Source organism: Poecilia mexicana, unplaced genomic scaffold, assembly GCF_051168715.1.
Source record: "Poecilia mexicana isolate PSO_F unplaced genomic scaffold, ASM5116871v1 scaffold_11, whole genome shotgun sequence".
In the NCBI taxonomy this organism is placed as follows: domain Eukaryota; kingdom Metazoa; phylum Chordata; class Actinopteri; order Cyprinodontiformes; family Poeciliidae; genus Poecilia; species Poecilia mexicana.
Window position 1 is genome coordinate 27,515,435 of NW_028263380.1, and position 25,533 is coordinate 27,540,967.

General features: G+C 44.2%; 2 protein-coding genes and 1 long non-coding RNA gene across 3 annotated transcripts; 2 read left to right on the plus strand and 1 right to left on the minus strand.

The window, feature by feature from the left end:
* The first annotated feature begins 1 nt into the window (after position 1).
* LOC106908914 (ras-related GTP-binding protein C-like) lies at positions 2-6,428 on the plus strand. The gene is made up of 7 exons (XM_014975178.2): positions 2-422; positions 1,775-1,978; positions 2,933-3,132; positions 3,202-3,316; positions 3,392-3,534; positions 5,434-5,573; positions 5,834-6,428. The coding sequence occupies exons 1-7, from the start codon at positions 237-239 to the stop codon at positions 5,989-5,991; spliced, it is 1,146 nt and encodes a 381-aa protein (XP_014830664.2). The 5' UTR covers positions 2-236; the 3' UTR covers positions 5,992-6,428.
* A 1,393-nt stretch (positions 6,429-7,821) lies between these two features.
* LOC106910292 (four and a half LIM domains protein 3-like) lies at positions 7,822-24,155 on the plus strand. The gene is made up of 6 exons (XM_088010560.1): positions 7,822-7,927; positions 14,457-14,621; positions 21,715-21,889; positions 22,421-22,590; positions 23,066-23,252; positions 23,907-24,155. Exons 2-6 carry the CDS (start codon positions 14,466-14,468, stop codon positions 24,056-24,058), a joined length of 840 nt encoding a protein of 279 aa, XP_087866686.1. The 5' UTR covers positions 7,822-7,927; positions 14,457-14,465; the 3' UTR covers positions 24,059-24,155.
* Positions 17,293-18,936, minus strand: LOC148156616 (uncharacterized). The gene is made up of 3 exons (XR_015764697.1): positions 18,838-18,936; positions 18,379-18,491; positions 17,293-17,739 (listed from the first exon to the last, which is right to left on the minus strand). It is a non-coding gene; the product is annotated as an uncharacterized LOC148156616 (long non-coding RNA).
* Positions 24,156-25,533: the final 1,378 nt, after the last annotated feature.

A 25,533-nucleotide genomic window follows, 5' to 3' on the forward strand; every position in this document is an offset into this window, starting at 1 on the left:
GTTAGCAGCCCTTTAACTTACTGCTCCAGAGGTTCTGAAACACCGAACCCGTCCGGCTGCTGAGCCGCTCAGAACCCGGTCCGCCGACATGTTCTGATTCGGTCCGAAACTCCGAGCTATAATCAACAGGCTGCGGTTCCGGTTCGGGTCGACTGGGTTCCGACAGCCGGGGTTCGGAGGAGGAGCGGGCCCAGTTCTGATCCGGTCCGAGAGCCTGGGTTCTGATCCGGTCCAGGATGAATATCCAGTACGAGGAGCCGACCCTGGGCAGTAGCTACAGCGTGGTGGGTTCGTTCCCGAAGAGCTTCGGTTATGGCGGGGAGGACCAGGACCTGGACCCGGAGGAGGCGAACCCGTCTGCCAGTAGACCCAGAATCCTGCTGATGGGTCTGAGGAGGAGCGGCAAGTCCTCCATCCAGAAGGTACCGAGGTTCTGACCCAGCAGCAGGCTGACCACCGGTTCTGATCCAGAACTCCCTGTGATCCGGACCTACAGGTTCTGGTTCTGAAGATGTTCTGTCTGCATCCAAGTCGAGAGGTTCTGTTAAACTCCGACCAGATCAAAGTAACCATTTAATCCGGAGTTCTACTTCAGATTATGACAGGAAATAAGATTAGTTTCCATGACTACCAATTCTTAGAACAAATCAAAGTGAGGATGCGCCATAACTTTCTCCATCTGAACTGAAACAAAACTAAGTTATATCTAGAGTTATAGATCTAGAGTCAGCACAGCTTTAGTTATTACAGCTGGAAACTATTTTTTATTCTTTTTTTTTTTTTATTCCTTTATTTAACCAGGTAAACCTGTTTTTAAGAATCGCTCGAAATAAATCCAGTGAAATCAATTCTGACATCCTGATTCCAGGCTGAAGGAGCATCACACTGAAAGCTTGCTTTCCTTTTTCAGTTCGGCAGTGTGGAACATGCAAAAGAAAAATGTTGTTGGAACGTAAAGAATGGGAACTAACAGATCTATGTAGAAGAGAGTTTAAATATGCTGGAGCCAAACCGAGTAGAGATTTATAGATCAGGATCATCAAGTGATTGTTTCTCCGTACGCTTAAAGGAGGCCATTCAGCTTACAATGATGTATGAAACGTCTGCTACCAGTTACAAACCTCAAAGCACAATGATAAACAGTATTTAATGACTGAAGGCATTTGGTCGAAGCATTCATATATAAAACATCACCATAATCCAGGAGTGGCAGGAATGTTGCAGCTACCAATTTACTTCTAGCTTTAAGCGAAAAACAGGAACCATTTCGGTAATAAAACCCAATCTTCATTTTCAGTGTTCGTAGCAAATTTGCTATGTGATTTTTAAAGGAAAGTTCTTTATCTAAAATGAAGCCCAAATATTTATAAGTACTGACAAACCCAATTTGTGTCCCTACAGCAGTGGTAAGCAGTAGAGGGATGTCTGGTAGTTTTCTAGAGTTTGAAAAAGCCATCGCCTTCGTCTTATCCACATTTAGAACTAATTTCAGAGTTTGTAAGCGGGTTTGAACTACATTAAAAGCTGCAGATACTGAATTGCCTGTACAAGTGATGAAGAATAGCAGTAAATCACTAAGTCATCTGACCTCTGACCTCTGACCTGAACCTTCAGAGCCACATAAAGACAGTTCTGTCAGCTGAAGAACATTTCTAATAACTACATGAAGTTTATGAAGTTTATGATGTTTTCACGTTGAGCTCCGTGTTCCTGAAATGTGCTACATAAATAAATGTAATTATTTGAACATGTGTCCCTCTGTGTCCCGGTCCAGGTGGTTTTCCATAAGATGTCTCCCAACGAGACGCTGTTCCTGGAAAGCACCAACAAGATCTACAAGGACGACATCTCCAGCAGCTCCTTCGTCAGCTTCCAGATCTGGGATTTCCCCGGCCAGGTGGATTTCTTCGACCCGACGTTTGACAGCGAGATGATCTTCAAGGGAACCGGAGCGCTCATCTTCGTCATCGACGCTCAGGTAGCAGGTCAGGGCTCAGTCACCTGACCGCCACAGAGCCAATCAGAACAGAGGATCTGACCGATTATTCTGACAATTAATCTGATGAATTCACATCCTGCAGCTTTTTCATTTAACCACTTAAACTTTTTGTATTCTTTAAGAAAATAAGCAATTTAATTCCTTTTTAAAATAAATTTAAACAGCGTTCTGTTGGTGAACGTTTGATCAAAAAGAAAAATCTAACATGAAAAACTCATCTGAACATCAACACAGCGTAGAGCTTAATATCTGATGATCAATTATTGATAACTGATTAATAACTGGATAGAAAAATGTGATAACAGGAGATTTTTTAGAGAATGTCAAACTAAAACTATAAAGACTTGAATGCTAAATGTTTACAGGTTGGTTTCTGCTCAGTGTTCTTTCAGTTTGTAACTTTTGTAAAAATATTCTCTACTTTGTTTCTGTTGTGTTTGGATATGAATCTGAGAAAAAATCTTCATGTTCTCCCAGTTCTAACTAAAAACAACCAATCAGAGCCAGGAGGCGGGTCTTAGAGCTGTCAGTCACAATCTCCTGTGGCGCTGCCCAGCCTCCTCTTCCTCTCTGCTACGCTGCAGCTAGTATAGCCCGTCATGAAAGCTAAAGCTAGTTAGCATAGCCATCGATGACGGTGGATAAACGGTTTTCCTGTAACGGTGAGTTGTTTCTCTGTCATTAGCACATTTAGCAGCGATTACAGGAGGATTGAGTGACAGCGCTAAGCCCCGCCTCTTGGCTCTGATTGGTTCTTTTTACTGCAGCTTTAAGCAGATCAGTCTGATTAATCGTTTCAGTCGTAGAGCAGACGCTTGGTTTGTGTGAATCCTGCAGATCAGCGGTTTCTTGAGTTCCTCTCGGCTCTCCTCCAGCATCGTTCTGTAGTCCTCTATCGATGCTTCCTGGATTATAATCTGCTGTAATCTCCAGGACGACTACATGGAGGCTCTGGGCCGACTGCACCTCACCGTCTCCAGGGCCTACAAGGTCAACCCAGACATCAACTTCGAGGTTTTCATCCACAAGGTGGACGGACTGTCTGACGACCACAAGATCGAGACGCAGCGAGACGTCCACCAGCGAGCCAACGACGACCTGGCCGACGCCAGCCTGGACAAGCTGCACCTCAGGTGAGCCGGACCGGACCGGAACCGGCTCGTCTGGACCGCTTCTGATCGTCTCCCTGCTCCGATCCGCAGCTTCTACCTGACCAGCATCTACGACCACTCCATCTTCGAGGCCTTCAGCAAGGTGGTGCAGAAACTCATCCCTCAGCTTCCCACCCTGGAGAACCTGCTCAACATCTTCATATCGGTAGGTTCCAGCGCCGCCGCCATGCCGGGTCCGGTCCAGTCCGGTCCGGTCCCTAACATCCGGTCTGCTCTGCAGCACTCAGGCATCGAGAAGGCCTTCCTGTTTGACGTGGTCAGTAAGATCTACATCGCCACCGACAGCTCGCCGGTGGACATGCAGTCCTACGAACTCTGCTGCGACATGATCGACGTTGTCATCGACGTCTCCTGCATCTACGGGTGAGCAGAACCGGACCCATCATAATTTCACCAAGATGGTTCTGATTAGGGATGCAAGTTACAGATTAATGAGCTGATCTAAAATTGATTGATAATTGGCCATTTTCTTAAAGAGCTTTTCTTGAATCTACATAAAGGACAAAATAATATCTGGAATTACAGAATTATTTTGTGTCTGCTATATTAAAAGCTGACTGGATAAGCAGAAAAAGGTGGTTTTCTCACATCAATAAAATTACAAATATTCATAAAATATAACAAAACAGAAACCTCTAAGATTGCTGAATAGAAAAATACAAAGATGAAAAGAATAAAATATGTAAAACTCATAATTCCTGATCATCTGGTTGCTTTTTTTTTTTCAGTCCATTAATTCACGACAGACCTCAAAATCAACCGAGCTCCAATTTTTCTGCTCTGTTTCATAGAAGGGAAACTGGACGAACCACAGCAGCTATCGCCTCCGTTTTTCTGTCATAAAATTTTGCCTTCTCAGCAGATCTGTAATTTTTAACGGAGAAGTTGACGTTAAAAATTACGGAGAAGACTTATGGGTCTTGCTGAGACTTTATCTTTCAAAACTGAACCACTTAAAAGCATTTTACTTCCCAAACCAAACTCTTTCTGGTGTGCCCACCATTTTTTTTCTGGCTCTGCTTCAGGATGACCAGCAGTGCCCCCTGCTGTCTGGAGGCCAAACTAAAACAATGAAACAAGGTGTAAGTGGAGGTTATTAGATAAAAGATTGGAACTACTTTTAATCTAACAAATCATTAATTGACAACCAATTGTAATTCAACTAAATGTATCCATAGTTTAGTAATGATTGGAGTTGGTTTTGTTGGTTCTGATGGTTTTGTTGGTTCTGATGGTTTTGTTGGTTTTGTTAGTTCTGATGGTTTTTGTTGGTTCTGATGGTTTGGTTGGTTTTGTTGGTTCTGATGGTTTTGTTGGTTCTGATGGTTTTGTTGGTTCTGATGGTTGTGATGGTTCTGATGGTTTGGTTGGTTCTGATGGTTCTGATGGTTGTGATGGTTCTGATGGTTTTGTTGGTTCTGATGGTTCTGTTGGTTCTGATGGTTCTGTTGGTTCTGATGGTTTGGTTGGTTCTGATGGTTGTGATGGTTCTGATGGTTTTGTTGGTTCTGATGGTTTGGTTGGTTCTGATGGTTTTGTTGGTTCTGATGGTTCTGTTGGTTCTGATGGTTCTAATGGTTTTGTTGGTTCTGATGGTTCTGTTGGTTTTGATGGTTCTGTTGGTTCTGTTGGTTCTGATGGTTCTGTTGGTTCTGATGGTTCTGATGGTTCTAATGGTTCTGTTGGTTTTGATGGTTCTGATGGTTCTAATGGTTCTGTTGGTTTTGATGGTTCTGTTGGTTCTGATGGTTCTGTTGGTTCTGTTGGTTCTGATGGTTTGGTTGGTTTTGATGGTTCTGATGGTTTGGTTGGTTTTGATGGTTCTGATGGTTCTGTTGGTTCTGTTGGTTCTGATGGTTTTGATGGTTCTGATGGTTCTGTTGGTTCTGATGGTTTGGTTGGTTTTGATGGTTCTGATGGTTCTGTTGGTTCTGATGGTTTGGTTGGTTTTGATGGTTCTGATGGTTCTGTTGGTTCTGTTGGTTCTGATGGTTTTGATGGTTCTGATGGTTCTGTTGGTTCTGATGGTTTGGTTGGTTTTGATGGTTCTGATGGTTCTGTTAGTTCTGATGGTTTTGTTGGTTCTGATGGTTCTGTTGGTTCTGATGGTTTGGTTGGTTTTGTTAGTTCTGATGGTTTTGTTGGTTCTGATGGTTCTGATGGTTCTGATGGTTCTAATGGTTTTGTTGGTTTTGATGGTTCTGATGGTTCTGATGGTTCTAATGGTTTTGTTGGTTCTGATGGTTCTGTTGGCTCCTCCAGGCTGATGGACGGCGGCGCCTACGATGACCAGTCTCTGGCCATCATCAAGCTGAACAACTCCACGGTTCTCTACCTGAAGGAGGTCACCAGGTTCCTGGCTCTGGTCTGCATCCTGAGGGAGGAGAGCTTCGAGAGGAAAGGTCTGTGATCGCTCCGCTCTCACTCTCACCTGCTGCTTCCTTTCACTCTGTTGCTCCAACGGTCCGGAGAATCTGGAGAAGAAAATGGCTGATGGAAAAACATGTTCTAGACTTTAGTCCTTCCTTGTGTCCTTCTCTCCTTCCTCCGTGTGCTTTTTCAGTTTTCCGTACTCTGTAGGACAAAATGTCTTGTTTTCTGTGGAAAACTGAGGACCTTAAGAGCCCAACAGGAAGTGACCCGTGTTCTGCTTCCTGTCCAGGTCTGATCGACTATAACTTCCACTGTTTCCGGAAGGCGATCCACGAAGTGTTTGAGGTGGGAAGCCTTTTCGACGGCGCCGTCTGGACATCGGCTACTTCCTCCGGCACCAAGCAGGCGGCCCAGAAGAGCCCGGTTCTGAACGGGAGCGCAGTGTAAAGCTGCTGGAGGCCCGGAAACCTCCAGAACCAGGCAGCTGGACACAGAATTATTCCCAGAGACACAGGCAGGAAGCCAACTGGAAAACTCCAAGTTCCAGATCCATTTTCCAGGTTCTGTCTCGAGGATGCAGATGGTTCTGGAAGCTGAAATGTTTCCCAGTAAGCCCAGCTTAGTGGTTCCCAGCAGGTCCGACTGGAACCCATAGAACCTCCGTCAGTGGTATCCCTCAGTGTGAGGTTAGAGTTTAGAGTCCAGAACAGAACCAGAACAGAACCACAACTGGACCAGTTTGACTCTGCTGGTTCCATCAGAAGAAGCTTTTAGCCACAGATCAGTTTGATGCTTTTATTTTGGTGTGGATTTTTAATTAAAAGGTTCTGCAGAACTTTGTGTTTTGTTTCCGTTGAAGAACAATAAAGTTTTTATGTTTCAAATCCGTCTCATTTATTTTAGCAGCTTAGCTCCTCCTAGCGTATTGATGTGTTTAGCAGTTTCACAGTGAATCTAACTTTATGGTCAGAATGTTTTACTGCAAACACTCTCCATGGCAGCCATTTTGAAAAATGTCCATCTGCAAAAGGAAACGCAACATCAAGAAAATGTTTGATTTGGTTCAAAATATGTAGGTTATGATTTGACACCAAATTTATTTGTTTAATTTGTCATTTTTGTCCAAAAATTCATTTTCCATAACAACTGTGGCAGCCATATTGGAAAAATCAGAAAATAATCAGTAAATACAATTTCCAGTTATGTATAATTTGACACCTAAAATATTAATCTGTAATAAATGTTTGAAAATTTAGTGCAAAAATAGATTTCTCGATGACCGTCTTTTTTTGTTTTTGTTTTAAGTAGCTGTGAAGCTGTTTGGATCCGAACTGGAACCATCAGAACCAGAACCACGACTCCAGTAGATCATCTGCCTGATGCTGGTGATGCAGAAATGTTCGGAGAAGCTTTTATTTGTTAACTTTAAAAATTGATGAATGAATCTGATCAAACATCTGGAGCAGAACTCCTGCTGTAACTACGACCCTCCGCCAGCAGGGGGCGGAGTAACTCCACCTGCAGCTGAATGGAGGGGCAGACCTACAAGAACCGGTTCTTAAATTAATACATTCATTTCAAAGTTATGTGAGATCTGTCTTCGTCAGGACTTTCTGCAAAAGAAACTGAATATGAACAACAGATCCTGAGTTTTGTGACTCGGATGTTGAGATAACAGAACTATTTTTAAATTCATTAATGTTTTTTGGAAACATTTTTCAAAACTAGATCTTACACGAAAAATGTATTCTGCTTTTGAGTTTTGCTATTATAAAATTTGCTCTTCTAACAGAAGAGCTAAATTTATGGCAATAACATGTTAACCCGTGTTTTCAGCCCCATTTCAACGTTTTTAAAAGTGAAATAATTTCATTACGAAGGTAATTAAACATTACAACTCAAAAGTCAAATCCTTAAACCAATAAATCACCTACGTACTTCTCTTTAAATGAAATGTCCTCATTTCAGAACTAAGTTGTTACATAAAAAAATAAATCATCTTACAATAACTTAAATTAGGATTTGAAAATCCTCCTGTAATAGTAACATTTTCTATTTTACATTCCTCAGTTTGTTTTTTCTTTCCATCCGATTTTCTGCTCAGTTTTGTCGCTTCGGCTGTGAACTTTGGTTACTGGTGCGTCATTAAGGTCTGTTTGAATTCTCATTAAACATATTTCAAAAGTGACTCGGTTCCGGTTCTCCGATCTGATTCTGATAATAAATAATTAAATAAAAATGAGGAAGAATGGGACGTGAGAGGAGGAGGCGGTCCGCTCCTCCTCCGCCGCAGCGCCGCAGCCTCTCCGCCTCAGTCCGTGGAAACTTCACGGAAGATTCCCGACGCGTGGGAGCAGCGAGGAGTCCCGGGAGATCCGCGACGGTAAGTTCGCCTTTACTGACTCGGTTGGGGGAGGCGGGGGTCATCTGGGGTCACATTTAAGGTTTAATCTCTGTGAGCTGCGCAGGCGCAGAGTCTCACCTGTCCTCACCTTGAGTTCGGAGCTGATTGGTTAATTAACTTGAAGGTTTCTGTCGCTGGACCGGAAACGGATCAAGAAATGTTTGGTTCAAGGTTCAAGCAGACTCAGAACCGGACCAAGGCATAAGCAAACTGTGCTGCAGGGAGCTGAGACTGCAGAACGCTTAAAATATTTCTCTTAAGTTTATTTTTTATAATTATTTTAATGTAATCTTATTGCTCTCATAAAGAGGATAATATAAGTTCAGTAGTTTATTATTAGTCACAATTTTGTGACATTTCACTCAGATTAGCTGGAAAAAAGAGAATTTTACCAGGTAGACCCGTAAACTTGGTTCTGTTCTGTTCTGGAGTCTTTCTGGTCCTTTTTGTGGAAATCCTTCCGCCTTAACATCAGCATAATGATCATTCATATTTCTCCATCCCCAGACAGGATTCTGTCTGAATGTTCGGAGCTTTCTGTCGCCTCCCAGCAGCAGATCAGAGGAAAAAACAGGATTCGTTTTTCAAAGTCATATTTTCACCATTTTACTTATTCATTCCAAAAATGCCACAATTTCAACTCAAAATTTAGCTTCCAACTACATTTTTACTTTCCAAGCTAAATGTTTAGCTTCAAACTAATTATTAAGTTATCTAACAAAATATTCAGGTAAAGATTTATCTTCAAATGAAATGACTAACTGAGTGAGCAATATAAATATTTAGTTACAATGCTAAATACTTCGCTTCAAAATAAAAAATATTTAGCATAGTTAGCAGGCTAAATTTTATGTTAACAAGCTAAATATTTATTTTGGAGCTAAATATTCCTCACCTTCTCCATGATGCTTTTATTGTTTTATTCCGTCGTTCTTTAACTGAACGTTCCGTATGAATAGATCTGACTGACGGAACGTTCTTCAGGTTTACATGCTCAGCAGGAAGCTGAAAGGTCAAAGGTGAAGCAGATGAGCTCAGCTGGACCTGATTTAACCTGAATCTCTCACCCGGTCTGTGGTTCCAGGACCGAACCGGTCCAGAAACGGTTCTGACGGGTCAGACTCCTGCAGGCGGTTCCGGTCCGTTCTGCCAAACAGACGTATTCCCGGCAATATCTGCTGAGATCCAAACGTTCCTCCTGGACCGGCTCATAGTTTCCATTCTCATGTTCTGACCCATTACAGTCCACTGAGCACCGGTTCTGTTCCGACCGCAGTCACATTCCTGACGCATCCTGGAGGTTCGGCAGGATTCCGCAGGACGGGTTCTGACCCGATCCGGCTCAAAAGAATTAAAACACCTGGAGTCTAAAGAAGAGGTGCCCAAGCTGTGGTGCGGGGGCCCTTTGTGGGACTTGGTGTGATATTGTGCAGCCGCAGCGTTTAATGAAATGTGAGTCTTTTATTTTGTAGAACACAAACATCCTGCGAGTTTCAGCTAATTTGGACTTTTGAAATAAACCTTTAAAGATCCATTTAGCAGTGTTGTGGTACTCGAAGCTGGTCTTGGTCTTAAGACCATTTTCTGATGGTCTCGGTCTTGTCGGTCTGTCAACGTCTAACTATTTTCGTCACTTAGAAAAGTAGCTCAAAGAAGGTAAGCTCCGTTAACGTGATGTTAGCAAAGCTAGCTGTACAGAGACACATAAGCATTGTGATGAAAAAAAGTCACTCACTGTCTGAATTATTGTGCGGAGGTGTTGACTGACTTGTCGCATATATGGGACAACGCTATGTCCAAAAGTCTGCAATATAGTGAGGTGACATTCAGAAACAGTCGATTCTTCTCCACGGCTCTTTATTTATTAGATAGGACTGGAGTGTCACTCACTGAGAGCCGTTGTTCTATCAGATTACCATACGCTGTCAGAATAGCATACATGCAGTGAGTACCATGCCTGCGTCTGCGCATTAAGAAGTCCGACCGTCAGAGGAGTTGTCAGTATATACAACAAGTTATGACGAAAATAAGTCATTAAATTGTTTCTAATATGACATAATATGATAACTAGATGGATATACATGCGTTGTCGTGGTTTCAAAGTGTATTTAAAGTAGGTCTGGCTGCAGCTGGATGCCATACAACTGTTAATAACCAAGTGTATGATGATCTACGTCATGATTCTATGTTGCTGATTAAATAAAATCATATGGTAATGACAGCTATACATGTCTGAGCTAAGCGTACAACTATCTGACAACGTATGCTGATCTGACAGAACACCGTGAGTTCGTGTTAAGCGTATGACGATCTGACCTGACAGAACACCCGTTCTTTGTTCTTGTAATGCTCTGTGTACACTGCATCATTATTTTATTTAATTATGTACGTTGATATTTAAATTAACAAGTAACTAAAACACAAGAACGAAAGAGCACGCAGAGCATGCACATTGCTCTTTGATTTTGTTCAAAGTGGCAGCTGTAATGTCTGCCATGGTGTCAGACTACCTGGCTTCATGTACTGGGATAGAGAGTGAAAACAGTCACGATGAGCGCCTTCTGTTTGGTTACTTCTTGCTTGTTGCTCCTTGGTCAGTGTTCATGGTTGAGCGTTATTTACCATCAGGGCATTGCCTCAATTGCTATGTTTAATGGTGCAGACAGTGGTGGATTCTTATATGAGCAATATGGGCAAATGCCCAGGGCGTGATGTTTTTAGGGATGGCACGAGACCATCACACATTGTAACACAGAAATGGAATATTTAATATTGGTAAAATGTATTAAGTATTTAATATCTAGGTGTTTTTATGGGAATATGGATCTTTCAGATTATTCTGAGAAGCAATTTCGATCATATTTTACATTTTATTGTGTCATGTAGCGCGGGCCGCTGGTCTTGGTCTTGTCTTGGTCTCGGGTTAGGTGGTCTTGAACACAACACTGCCATTTAGGTTCTGGTTCTGAAATGGTTCACAGAATCATTTTCTACAAAAACCGAGTTTACAGATAAAATTACTTTTTTAATTTTTAAAACTCAAACTGTTTTAGAAAATTATGAATGTTTAGTTAATTAATGGAACAATGACATAAGTTATGGAAAATATTCTGGAAGTTTGACAGCAGCTGGATCCTGGAGAACTTTAGTCAGACAGAAACCAGCTGACTGGTTCTGCTGGTTCTGGTTCCAGCATCGGCCCACATGCTGGATCACTAAAACCCAAAACACCAGAAGGTTTCAGACATCAGAACTCGGTTCTCTTGGTTCTGCTGGATCAGTTCTGATCATGTGTTAATGGTTCTGGTGGTAGGCTGACGGGTCCAGTAGAGAACCAGAACCAGAACCAGCTGATCCAGTTCTGCTTCAGGAACAGCAGGAAGTTTCAATTTCTGAATGAATAAAAACATTAGCTGTAGTTTACTGTCTGCGCTCCTGTGATCCGCCATCTTTGTAGTCTTTCAAGCAAAAGGACTACATTTACAGTCATTCTGTTCATCAGAGCTTGGAAATGATCAGGAACTTTCTATGGGCTCTTCGCACATCAGCTTCCGTGTTCGGAAAACCTGTTCAGAACCAAAAGCGGCTCAGTCGCTTCCGGTCTATTGAAAATGTCATTTTACACTCGGTGCTTGCAGGGCTTGACCACCATAGACATAATATAAGGATAGACCCTCATGGACCGCTCTCGCCTATTGTCGCTGATTTAGGGCGGCCATCTTGGAGCGGTCCACCACTCCACTCAGCGTTATGTGTTTAGCAGCACAATGACGTATCAGCGGATTTAATCGATCATAACACACTTTTTGTTACTGGAAACCATATTCAAACATCTATCAAAGCTACATTTATAAACAATTGTAATTTTTAATAATGATGCAAATAAATAATATATATATATATATATATATATATATATATATATATATATATATATATATATATATATATATATATATATATATATATATACATATATATGTATATATATATATAAACATGTATAGCCAAATATATGTTATTCATCAGCTGTTTTCCAGCTCCAGAGATTCAGCAGCTGAGATTGAGTCCAAATCCGATGTGAGATTCATCCGTGCTGCAGTGAATCCGTCTCTCTTTAAAGATTTCTCCCTCTTCTTCTTCACATCCTTCTTCCTCTCAGTTGAACATCCCAGTGTCACTGGGGGAGCTGCTCTGGTTGGAGAGGACAGTATGCAGGGGATGTCTTGTGTTCTCCAGGACTAAGCTGAGTTTAGACAGTGTCCTCTGTTCCACCACTGTCTCCACAGACTCCAGGCTCACACCGACCACAGAGCCAGCTCTGCGGATGAGGCGATTCAATCTCTGTATGTCCCTCTTCTTTGCACTGCCCCCCCAACAAACAACAACATAGAATATAACAGCAGACACAATGGACTTGTAAAACATGTACAGGAGCTTAGAGCACACATTGAAGGAGGCCAGTCTCCTCAACAAGTACATTCTACTCTGTGCTTTCTTGTACACATTGTTTGTATTGGAAAACCAGTTCAGCTTATTGTCCAATTGTCCATCAATGATGGTAGGCTGAGGCAATAATACGCAATATACACAATAATATGTCCATGTTACTTGTGAAATGTTGTCTGTGGAGCCCTCACATCAATAATCCATCGATCAGAACAACAATATCCCTCAGTGCTGAGGCATCTTCTGCTGTTTTGGTTGAGCAAAGTAGGAGGGTATACCGCTCCAAGATGGCCGCCGTATTTCCTGCGCCGGAGTGGCCTATGCGGGGTCCACTCTTATATTATGTCTATGTTGTCCAAGGTAACAATTAATGATGAACATCGATCCGAAGCCCCAACAAATCAGCTGAGAAAGGTTAAGATGTTCGCCTCGTTAAACATTCACAGATACGAAGGTGAGTTTTACTTTCTTTAAACTTTGTGGCTAACATTAACTTTAGCTTATGCTAGTAAGTAATATTCTCTGAGATTTTTCTTGAAAAAATTTGCTATTTAAGCACATTAATCCCTTCTAACAGACAATATTTTTACCTTAGTTTGTATTTATTTTCAAGTATATTATGTGTTTATTGCCGTTAGTGTTAAACAGAGGCCAAGTAACGGGGAGGTTACGGTTCGGGCTTTTTGCTTCCGAACCATGACGAAGCTCAACGAGCCTCATAGCTTCACAGAGCAGCTCTGGAGTCAGAGTTCGAGTTCAGCTGGCTGTTCGGGTTCACAGTTGTTGTGCTACCATGTTCTTTAAGGTCTCCGTGTTATGTAGTTTATTACCTTTGCATGTTTCTTGTTCAGAGGACAGATAGGACGGTGTTTACTGCAGTGTGTTCAGGCGGATCAGTTGCTCGGCTGTCTGCTCTCTGGTTCCCATTTCAGGCTGAATACAGAAGTGACTCCATGGAAATAACTCAGGAAGCTCCTTTATTTACCATCCGTCTCCCTGGTAGTTTTAGGCTGAAGAAGCTGATCCAGAATGAAGTGAAGGCTGCAAACTTTGCTGTGCGGCGTTAGCTTTAACTGGTAGCAACGAATATTTACAAGCCACTGACTTCTTGATTCAGGATCGCTTGGAAGTGAATGAAAACTTATAATAATGTTAAATAACAACGTTTATAGTATTTCTTCATTTGCGTATGAAATACAACTTTGTCTTTTCTAGCTGTCATGGTAACTCAAAGCGGAAACAAGAAAGCCGCATTTCGCTCATGCGGATGTGACGTCAGCGCCGTACGCGCAACGAGCCCATTGAAGTTACTCTAGAGAGTATTCAGAACTTTATTGGATCTGGTTCTAGAACCTCCATTTTCCAGCTTCTGACTCTCCCGGTCCGGTTCGGTCCGGAAAAGCTGTAAAATTTTCTGAAACATAAGGTTCTGATGGAGCAGCCAGCCGGGCCGCCGGTCCAGATGGCCGCGGTGAAATCTCCATAAAAGGTTCTGAATGTAATCTGAGCCAGAGGCTCTGACGGGTTCTGTAACGGACGGGTTTATGACGCCTGATGATCCAGATTGTTCTGACACCGGAACCATCCGGGGACACTTTCCATCTTGCTCCGACTTCCAAGCGGGCCGAACCGAGCCGGTCCGTAAACCTGTCCAGAACCAGAACTGACAGGAAGGAATGTGCTTGTTTAATGTCTGAGCTGCAGGGCCAAACCGGAACCAGAACCAGGCCTGCGGTCCCACTCTGCACGTCCGACCCGGTCGGGCTCGGGTCTGACCTGGTCGGGTTCGGGGGAAGTTCTGCTGAAAGAGGGATCAGATGTTTCTGAACAGGAAGTCCAGCAACGAGCAGGAAGGAAGTCCATTGTTGTGGTTCTGCATTCCGGGTCGGCAGCCGAACCAGAATAGAAACCCGAACCTCTGAGGACGATCCAGGAGGAAGCCTGTCTGTTCCTCTGACCCAGCAGAGGTTCTGCTATCAGACCCGAACTCTACCCTCCTTCTGCCGCAGCAGAACCGCAGTTCCAGATCGCTGGTTCTGACCCGCTTTCTGACCCGCAGGTCGGAACCATGAGCGAGCCGCCGAGCTGCCGGAGCTGCAGCGAGTCGCTGAGCGGACAGACGATCATCCGGGTGGCGGAGGAGCCGATCTGCGTCCGCTGCTACCAGCGGCGCCACGCCAACACCTGCCAGGAGTGCAAGCAGCTGATTGGACACGACGAGAAGGTACGTCCTGCACGCGACCGGACCGGAACCAGCCGCTATGGGTCACTGATGATGATCTGCTCAGAGGCTGCAGCCCGAGGCGCTCCTGTTCCTCCTGCTGACTTAAAACTAAATGTGATTATTTTCTAACGGATTAACTCAGCAGCTAAAGAGGCAAAGCGCAGCTTTCAAACTTTTGGCTCATGTTGATTTTGAACTAATTGAATGAAACAAACAGTTTTAGTTTTTTGTGAGCAGAACATTTCCTCAGATCGTTCAGATTATTTCTGACTGGCTGAGTTTACTGAAATGGAAATATGTGACATGAGGGACATTACCAGACTGTCTGACGTCACCGGGCCACGCAGATAAACGGCAGATAAGAAATAACTGTGTGAAAGTTATTTATTTTCCTTTATATTTTATATTTCCCAGTATCCTTTAGATGCTCCACAAATTAATAAATAGATTGAAACTTACATTACTCTACATTATTTAAGTCACTTAATGGTAAATGTATTTATTTATTGATATATTCTTTTCTGTCTTTGGCACATATAAATCTCTGATGTGGAAACGTTTATAACTTGGGAGTTCTGGAGCAATGACACCAATATCTATCTATCTATATCTATAGAGAGAGAGGCAATAGAGGCTCAGATCTACCACACCAGACAAGACCCAAGGTGTAGGTTGTGCAAGGAGGCCTCTGAGACAGTCCAGCACATAACAGCAGGGTGCAAGATGCTGGCGGGGACAGCGTACATCAGGGGTCCCCAAACAACGTGGCGGGCCGGATCCGGCCCGCCACGTTGTTTGGTCTGGCCCCCTGAACAATGCCGGATCCGGCCCGCCTCCTCATACCAGAGAGCATTCAGTGTTTTTTTTTCATATATTGTATTTTCCGGTTTATATGTGGATTTTTCTTCAACCACCAGGGGGCTTTTGAGCAGATGTGAAACTAACTTTCCCTCAATGGAATATATACTAGTCAGTCCCAGTCACCGTTTCACTCACGGTTTTTTCCATTTGCATTCTGGGTAAAAATCTATCTAAAAGCACGAATGTGTCGTCGTGCTTTTAGATAGATGTCCGGTTGGTAATGGAGAACCAACCGGACATTGTGGTGGTGGACAAAGAACAGAGGAAAGCCGTTGTGGTGGATGTAGCAATACCAAGTGACCACAGCATCAGGAAAAAGGAGAAACTGGAGAAATACCAGGGCCTCAGAGAGGAACTGGAGAAGGTCTGGAAGGTGAAGACCACAGTGGTGCCTGTGGTCATCGGGGCCCTCGGGGCAGTCACCCCCAAACTGGAGCAGTGGCTCAAACAGATCCCAGGAACAACATCAGACATCTCAGTCCAGAAATGTGCAGTTCTAGGCACAGCCAAGATACTGGAGGAGAACCTGAAGCTCCCAGGCCTCTGGTAGAGAGAGAGAGAGAGAGAGAGAGCTCATCAATTTATTACATATTAAATTAATGTTAAAGTGTGTTTAGAGATATAACTGAATTTTATTATGAAGAATGTCTGATGGATTCAGACTGAAGCTGAGCCATTAAGACCAGACGGAAACCAGATCAGAACATTAATCAACCAGAACATGGCTGGTCCTGTGGGGCGCAGAGGGAGCTGACCTTTGACCTGGTGTGAGAGGTTCCAGCTGGACCATCCCGGGTGGGAGCGGAAACCAGCAGGAAATAGTTCCTTTGGCTGTTTTTAGACTTTCAGCCTGTCTGCAGGCGGCGGCTCCACATCCTGGAGATAAGGAACCTGATGGATGAGGCCTTCAGGTTCAGTGGGAAAAAGCAGCTCTGGAGGAAGCAGCTGCAGACAGCAGCAGATCTCTGATAGGCTGTGAGTTATGGCCCGTTCCAGCTCTGCTCTGGCCCTCCTCCTCCTCTTCCTCCGCTCAGATAAACAACAACACATCTTCATCGCTCTGCTTCCCGTCGCCTTAATGGAGCCGTCCATCACCGCTGCAGCCGCCCAGCAGGGGGCTCAGCAGCTTCTGCTCTTACAGATCTACATGAACCGGTCCGCGCACAGACCCCGAAGGACCAGCTGATGACCTCTGACCACAGGGGCCGCTCCCTCTGGGGCCACAGGTCAGCTCACCTTCTGATCCAGAACCAGAAACAGAACCAGAACCGGAACCTGGACAGAATGATCCTTCTCCAAGTTCTTGGTGTCTGAGGTTGAAGAGTCGGTGAGTCGAATTCCTTCTCTTCATACCAAAGTGCAGCTGGTCCATTCTGACATGCTGCCTTCAGGAGCTAGCAGACAAACGGCCTCTGCCTACGCTACGTTCCCTAGTGTGACACAACCTTTAACCCTAGCTTGGAGGGCATTTCCTAACATGTCATTTCCTTTAGCTTTAGCTTAGCAACTAGCTAAAAGAGATAGAAGGAAAACACAGTTATTTATTCTCAACACATTCTAGACCAGACCAGACCCAGATAGCACAGAATCATTGAAACAACATTGAATCAACGTTGAAAGTGGTCGGTGACTTGTATGTTGAATCAACGTTAGGGTTTCAACCATTACTGACATTATATCAATGTTGATTCAACCATCATCAGAACGTGGATCTGCATGCCTATTTGTGTTGATTCTACATTGAATCAATGTTGATTCAACACTCATTTGACTGTGGATCTGCATGCATATTTGGGTTGTTTTTATATTGAATGAAAGCTCAGGATTTATGTACATTTTAGGTCTGATAGGTCTACATCATAACATGCCACTAAAAGTTTCTTCACTGGTGTTAAACACTGTATTATTGGCAGATGATGGGTAAACTGTGTACAAAAGTTTAAAAATGACAACATGGGTTTGATTTAACATTTTATTTAAGAAAAGAGGGACAGATCTTTAAACATATTTGATTCCTTTTTGACTGTCAAAACAACAGTATGTTGTCCACAGAAGAACAGAGTCCATGAGGTTAAGCTTTGTACTGTATGAAGTAGGGAAACAGTACAAGTTGTGGTAAAACCAGTTTGACTCTGGTTGGCGTCACTTTGATTCCTTGTGATGTTTTCCTCTCGTTCTGGTGCGTAATGAAGCCACTTCTTGACAGTTTTGCTGCAGTCCTCAAGAGTCAGCTTTCGGTCAAACTGCAGAGCAACAGCTGAAAAAAATAAAAGTGAGGAAGGTGCCAGTTAGAAAGATGATAAACATTTGAAAAGTTCTGAAACACAATGAAAGATTAAACAGTGTACTGGTTACAGGTCTGAGAACAAATACAAACCATATAGTTCCCCATGTACACTCACTGTTAAATTAATATCTTAATCTTTCATTAATATTTATCTTAATGTTTACATATACAACTGCATTTACCCATCAAGCTGCAGTATAGTGTAGGATTTATGATATTGATATTAAATCAATATTTAAAATAAAGGGCTGTTTATCAGAAAACCTAACAATAAAACTCAGGGAGGATCAGGTTTATTTAACACACCAGAAACAAATAAATCGAACAAAAGGTGATTTATAGTGTAGTTGGAAAAATTATAATTTATACAGAATAAACTTCCATCAAATAGCTGGTTCAATCTTCCATCAACTACAAATATTTCCAAATAAGTTGATTAAATTCCTTAAAAAGTGTCTATATGCTAATAAAGATCCCACACAAGTAACAATAGTCCAGTTCAATTTAACCAGTTACCAATCCAAGGATCAACAGACTGAATCAGTCATTAGCAGGTTTAGTTCAGTGTTTCACCTGCCTTACATGTTAAGTGTTTCCCTTCTGCCTCACCTGGATTCAATCTGTGGATGATTAACAACCTTCTGCACTTCTTGATGGCTGCAGACGGTCATGTAATCATCCAACTCAGCTGTTCTGGTACAGAGGCTCATTTAAGCACGACCCTAAGCATATCATAATAAAAAGTTAAAAACAAGTGATTCCTATCACAACAATTTAAAGCCCACCTGGACCAGCCAGCCTTACACTTCCTTGTCCACCACATGTTCTCCCAGACCAAACAATAGGCCCCGCCCTATTTTAAAAACTCAAATCCCACAAAATCTCGCAGGATTTCATACTTAGGCCTGGAGTGGTGGGTAGGATGAAAATAATACAAAAGGAGACATGACCTCAATTATTAAAAATATCCGTTTTGCCCCAAAATAACCAGGATTACTATGGGCACAAAACAATGCCCTTATTTTTCAATAAACACATTTAAGATCAAAGTAATATTGAAAAACTTACCATAAAACTGCTCAGCGGAGAATTCAATTCAGAAGCCGGTAGCAAACAAGCCAGCAGCAAAGTGGCTGTTTGGTTGGGACAAACCACTAGTGTAAAATGGGGGGGGTGGACTGTACAACTCCTAGTACAGACTTGTAGATGTTTTTGTGTCAACACATTATGCACAGTAGTAATAATATTTACAGACAAGTAAGAAAATGTACAGAAAGGAATCACAACCCACTGTTCTCAACATGTAGTGCTTAATTTGAAACATGATTAACCCCCACCTAGTAATAAAATGTTCTGACCCAGAGCTCAAGGAGGGGGAGGGAAGAAGGGATGAGAGGGGATAAAGAGGAGAAGGTTGGGAGGAGCGGCTGGGTGGGGGAGGCTTGGGAGGGAGTAGGGGGAGATGAGGAGGTGATGAGGGATGCAACAAACTGCCCAGATTGCACACAACGGTAAATAAACGTTGAATTATAGTCAGAAGGGTTGATTTTTGGTTGAGGTCAACAACTGACGGTTGATCAACCATCAAACAACCATCCACCTCCAGCCAAGTAACCGATGCTGAAACTGTGTCATTGAGTCAATGTTGTTTTGTGGTTGAAATCTAATGAATGAAATGCTGATGTCTGATCAACGTCTGATCAATGCTGAATCAATGTTGAATCAATGTCAGCTGTTTTGCCACACCCCTTCCCCTCCTCTCCTCCTCATCAGAGCTCTGGGTCAGAGCATTTTATTAGTGAGTGGGGGGTATTACATTCTAAATTAACCTCTGTAAAGGATAGTGGGTGAAGATTCATTTCTGTACATTTTCTTTCTTTTTCATAACAAAGTCCTACTGACCATTTGTGTGTGATATATTGACACAAAAACATCTACAACTTACTACAAGGAGTGGAGCGGTCCACCCCCACCATTTACATGAGTGGGATGTCCCAAACACACAGCCACTTCGCTGTTGACAAAAGATGTTAATTCAATGTTGAATTGCCATCATGTGCAATCTGGGCAGGCGCAGAGCTATGGGGGGGGGGGCTTAAATATCTGATTATAGACTGAGAAAGTCTACCGCCTGTTGAGAAAGGTCTATTTAATGTTGAAGTTACTTTCCCTCAATGGAATATATACTAGTCAGTCCCAGTGACCGTTTCACTCACGGTTTAGCCGATGTGTTTCCTGGGTAAAGATCAACCAAAAAACGCAGACCAACCTCCCCCCCCCTCGCTCAACAGTTTCTGGTAGCGCAGGCGATAAACGTCAGGGGCCTGGTGATTCGTTAGGGGTCCGGTAATTAGCCCCGCCCCCCGGCCCAACGCTGACTTGTTCCGCTAGTGAATCTGGGTACAGAACGGAATCACAACTCAGTGTTGTCAACACATAGTGCTTAAGTTAAAACGTGATTAACCCTCACCTAAAAGGGGTTGTGCTGTGGTGGCGCAGGGGCTAAGCACAAACCACAATCAAGGCCTCAGTCCTCAACACAGCTGTCACAGGTTCAATTCCTGACCTTGGCAACCTTTGCTGCATTACCCCCCTTCTCTCATTACCCACCTTCCTGTCAATTAACTATCAAATAAAGGCCACTAGCCAAAACAATCTTTTAAAAAATAAAGTGTGAAAAATGAAAAACCCTCACTTAAAATTAAAGTTTCACCCGATTGAGGGGTAGATGGGCCCAGTGGGGGGAAAGAGGTGTGTGTGTGTTTTTGGTGGGTGGAGGGAAGGGGGTTGGGCATTTGAATGGCAGGCGGTGGTGAGGGGTGCAAAAAACACCTGAACACTTTGATTACTAGTTTTTCCCCAAACCTTATCCTCAAGGCAAACTGACCTGCATGCTTTCAGTTCAGCAAAACCTTGTTAATCAAATGTTAATTAAAATCATGTGTGCTGAATTAGGGAAATGGCTAAAACTTGCAGGGCAGTGTGCCTGGTGCCAGTGCTGAAAAACACTGGATTCGATGTGGCATTTCAATCAATGAATGTTAATTGGCTAGAATTGAATGGTTGTTTGATGGTTGATCCAGCTTCTGTCGTTGACCTGAACCAAACATGCAACCTTTGTGATCATAATTCAACATTGAATTAACATATTTTCCAACAAGCCAACAGCGAAGCAGCTGTGTGTTTGGGACATCCCACTCATGTAAATGGTGGGGGTGGACCGCTCCACTCCTTGTAGTAAGTTGTAGATGTTTTTGTGTCAATATATCACACACACACAGTCAGTGAGAATTGTTATGAACAAGTAAGAAAATGTACAGAAAGGAATCACCACCCACTATCCTCTGCAGTGGTTAATTTAAATGTGATAACCCCCACTCAGTAATAAAATGCTCTGACCCAGAGCGCTGATGAGGAGGAGAGGAGGGGAAGGGGTGAGGGAATACAGCTGACACTGATTCAATATTGATCAGATGTTGATCAGACATCAGCATTTCAGTCATTAGATTTCAACGACAAAACAACATTGATTCAATGTCACAGTTTCAACACTGGTTACTTGGCTAGAGGTGGATGGTTGTTTGATGGTTGATCCACCGTCATTTGTCGTCTTCAACCAAAAATCAACGATTCTAACTATTTTTCAACGTTGATTTAACATCGTGTGCTATCTGGGGAAGAACTGAACAGGACCGTGCCGGACCAGACTGGACCGGACTTGGATCATGTGGTTCAGAGGAAACCATAACTGAAGATTAGAACTTAACAGAACTTTTATTTTGAAAGAGCTGCATGGATTCTACGCTCAGAAGAAGTTTGGACCCGTCCGTCTGTCGTCCCTAAGCAACTTTCAGATGTTTCAATGTTTAATTTCTGATTGAAATATTTTAACTGTGACCCCTCCCCCTCGCCCCCTGACCTCTGACCTCTTCCTTGTCTCTGCAGGAGCTGGTGCACCAGGACAGATTCTTCCATGAGAACTGCTTCAGGTGCTGCAGCTGCAACCGCTCTCTGGCGGCTGAGCCGTTCACCCAGCAGGGCGGCGCTCTGCTCTGCAGCTCCTGCTACTGCAGCCGCTACTCCTCCCGATGCGCCGCCTGCAGCCAGAGCGTTCAGCCAGGTGGGGGCAGGGCCTGCAGCCGGTTGGGGGCGGGGCCTCCAGCCAGGTGGGGGCGGAGTCTGCAGCCCCGTGGGGGCGGGGCATGCAGCCAGGTGGGGTCCGGCTGACCTCATCAACAGAGGTTTTTATTTTGGCTTTATTCATGTCTGATTGATAAACTAGCCTCCGGCCACCAGGTGGCAGCAGTGCTGAAATTAAACAGGCAGCCTGCTGTGGCAGGATGACCTGGGTTCTGTTGGTTCTGTAGGGTTCTGGGCCCGGTCCAGGCGTGCTGGTGCTGGCCTCCTAAACCCAGAAGACCTGAAGTTTCAGCTGAGTCCGTTTCATGTCCCGCTGTCCGTCCTAGCAGTCATAAAACCTGGTGATTAAAGGTTCTGGTTCTGGTTCTGGCTCCAGCGGCTGATGGACTCCAGAGGCTTCAGAGCGCCGTCGCATGCCGAGCTGCGGCTCTGCTTTCCCTCAGCCTGTCTGGCAGCCAGACCAGCAGTTTGTTCTGGTTCTGGTCCAATCGGAGCGGCGTCTGTCCCTCAGGGTCCCGGATGCTGGAGTACGACGGCGCTGCGTGGCACGAGGACTGCTTCCTGTGCAGCGGCTGCAGGAAGCCGATCGGATCCGAGGCCTTCGTCCCGGACAACAGGCGCTTCTACTGCCTGGCCTGCTACGAGCAGCAGGTGGCGCCGCGCTGCAGCCACTGCAGGAAGGTGAGGAAGAACCGGCCCAGCCCTTCGCTTTGGGCTGCAGCTATTCTGACGATTAATCGGTGACAAAAGGGCACATTTTTCATACAATATGAGAAATACATTAAAAGATGCAAATAAATAATTGAATTTCTTTTTTCAATAAAAGAAAATCTACATCTAAAAGTCAAAACCAGCTTTCCTTCAGTGAGCGATTGCTAGCTGAATAAATCTTTCTAAAAGAAATGTGAAAAGCTTCAACACAGGGTTCGAGAGGAATTCTGGGTAAAACTGATGTACAAACATTTTGAATCTTAAAGGAAAAATGTTTATTGTTTTAACCGTGTTGAAAGTCCCGGTTTTCAGAGTCCGAATCCTGAACGAGTTTTTCACTCATCGGTTAATCAATTAACCGAAGTAGCTTCATGCTGTCTAGAACTGCCGACCCGGTTCCGACCTGGTCCTGACCTGGTTCCGACCCGGTTCTGCCCCGCTGCAGGCGCTGACTAAAGGCGGGCTGACGTACCGCGGCGAGGTGTGGCACCGGGACTGCTTCCTGTGCTGCGGCTGCGGCTCTGCTCTGGCGGGGCAGACCTTCACCTCGCAGGGCGAGCGGCCGTACTGCGTCAGGTGCTTCAGCAGCCTTTACGCCAAGAAGTGCGCTGCGTGCAACACGCCCATCACAGGTGAGAGACGGAGCAGCGGGTTGGTTACCCGCCACAATAAAAGCCTGCACGAAAACTGAACCTGCAGGAAGAACAAGCAGAAATCATCATCAGGTTTTCATCTGGAGAATCAAATCTTCAAAACTGATAATGAGAGAAAAGAGAAAGATGGTCGCCTGGTGGATCAGTGATGGAAAGCTGCGTCCAGTAATATCACTAATAATTTAATTTTAATTTTTGTGGTTGTTTTGGTAACGTGACTTCCTGTCTAGTAATAAGACAAACAGCAAATCATTTTCAACTACATTTTATTCCAGCTTTGAGGCGGCTAGTAAACATAAAGCTGAAGCTATAAATACTCATAGTTATATTTGAATAAGGTTTTAGGGAATAAAACTTTTCGGAATTGTTTTGCTAAAACACACTTCTTACTTTTATTTGAGTAAAACTTCAGGATCCTCTTCCTGGATCAGTTTAACCATAACTTGTTATTTTTGTCAGTTTGATGGCGTCATAAATATTAAATCAGATGTTATGATTTAACCCTTTTACCAAATACTCCGAATTAAAGCTGAACTGGTTTATCCAGCAGCATCACAAGTTTAAACAAAGTGATATTAGTTGTAAGCGAACTGGATGACCTAGTTCTGACCCGGTTCTGACCCGGTTCTGCAGGCTTTGGCGATGGGAAGTACGTGTCGTTCGAGGAGCGCCAGTGGCACCAGCCGTGCTTTAAATGCTCCCGCTGCTCCGTGTCGCTGATCGGGTCCGGGTTTTTTCCCGACCGGGACCAGATCCTCTGCGCCGACTGCAACAGCGACGACTGAACACCAGAACCGGTTCCGAACACCAGACCTAGTTCTGCTCACCGGATCATCACACCGCTTATGTTTGGCACAAATCATAAAAGGTTGAAACACGAAACCGTCTGTCTGGTTTTATTCGTTATTAGAACCGGGTCGGTCACTTGGTTTTGGTTCCGAAGGTCGATTAAGGACCAGAACCTGATGCAGATAACCCGATTTCCTGCTAGATGAGTCGGGAAACGCTCAGGAGATTCTGGATTGTCGGCCCGGTTCTGATCCCAGCAGCTTCTGAGATTGAAATCAGATTTCTGAGATTAGAGCCACAGAGCTTCCTGAGGCTCTAATCTGGACTTGTTGATGAAAGTTTAATCTAATTATGTCGTGTTTAGGAGTCGAACTGACTGATCAGAACCTCCCGGTTCATAAATGTATCTTTGGGAAGATCAGAGGGAACCGCCCCTCCGTGATGTCATCAGTGATGTCACCAGTGATGTAATCTCTAAATATTTACAGATCAGAACCTCGGTGCTGGTCCTCTTTGATTGTGTTTATGTTGGACCGGGCCAGCTCCCTGTCAGATGTTCTGCTTAGAGTCCGGCTCTCATGCAGGACGTGAGACGGAACCGGAGGTCGGGCTCAGAGGTTCTGGAGGCTTCCTGCTGTGAACGGACTCTGATGGACTTTATAATCTGACTTGAGGTCAGTGCGGGGTCACGCGACTGAGGGGTTCCCATGACTCCCCTCCAGTCTGGTTGACCTTCCTCTCCTGTCTCAGCGGCCCGCCAGGCCCCGCCCACTGACCAGCTGCCCGCCAGGCCCCGCCCACTGACCAGCTGCCCGCCAGGCCCCGCCCACTGACCAGCTGCCCGCCAGGCCCCGCCCACTGACCAGCTGCCCGCCAGGCCCCGCCCACTGACCAGCTACCCGCCAGGCCCCGCCCACTGACCAGCTGCCCGCCAGGCCCCGCCCACTGACCAGCGGACCGGGATGAAGATGACCTTCATCTCCCTCAGGGCGGAGGCAGCTGGCCTTCAGGTGCAGCTAGCCCTGCTAGCCCCGCCCCTCCAGGCAAACATTAACGACAAACATTAGCATGGAAGGCTACTGGCTGCCACAGTCAAAAACAAACAGCAGTTTGGATTATGCAGAAACACATGGGCTTCAGGTTAACGTCATATTTTCACCATGTTATCCTTTCATTTATAATTGTAACAGTTTCAAGATAAATATTTCGTTCCAAACTACAGATTTAAATCGAAGCTAAAATATTTATCTCCAAGCTAAATATTTAGCTTACTACCTAAATATTAATAACCTCCCTGGTAAATATTTGGCCCAACTTTAGATAGCATCTAAAGTTAACGAGCTTCAATTCACCATTAGCTTCAGCTTGTTAATTTGCTCAGTATCTGAATATTTAGCTTGCCAACTAAATATCACAAAATAACCAAATTATTCTAGTTCTGTTTTTACTTTACAAACTCTTCAGATCTGGA

What these genes read in the sequence shown, in the direction of transcription:
- LOC106908914 (XM_014975178.2), top strand. Translation starts at nt 237, where the DNA reads ATGAATATCCAGTACGAGGAGCCGACCCTGGGCAGTAGCTACAGCGTG. An exon ending in CTGGACAAGCTGCACCTCAG is followed by an intron (nt 3,133 to 3,201) that starts GTGAGCCGGACC and finishes TCCGATCCGCAG; the next exon opens with CTTCTACCTGACCAGCATCT. An exon ending in GGAGAGCTTCGAGAGGAAAG is followed by an intron (nt 5,574 to 5,833) that starts GTCTGTGATCGC and finishes CTTCCTGTCCAG; the next exon opens with GTCTGATCGACTATAACTTC.
- LOC106910292 (XM_088010560.1), top strand. Translation starts at nt 14,466, where the DNA reads ATGAGCGAGCCGCCGAGCTGCCGGAGCTGCAGCGAGTCGCTGAGCGGA. An exon ending in TGATTGGACACGACGAGAAG is followed by an intron (nt 14,622 to 21,714) that starts GTACGTCCTGCA and finishes TTGTCTCTGCAG; the next exon opens with GAGCTGGTGCACCAGGACAG. An exon ending in GTGCAACACGCCCATCACAG is followed by an intron (nt 23,253 to 23,906) that starts GTGAGAGACGGA and finishes CCGGTTCTGCAG; the next exon opens with GCTTTGGCGATGGGAAGTAC.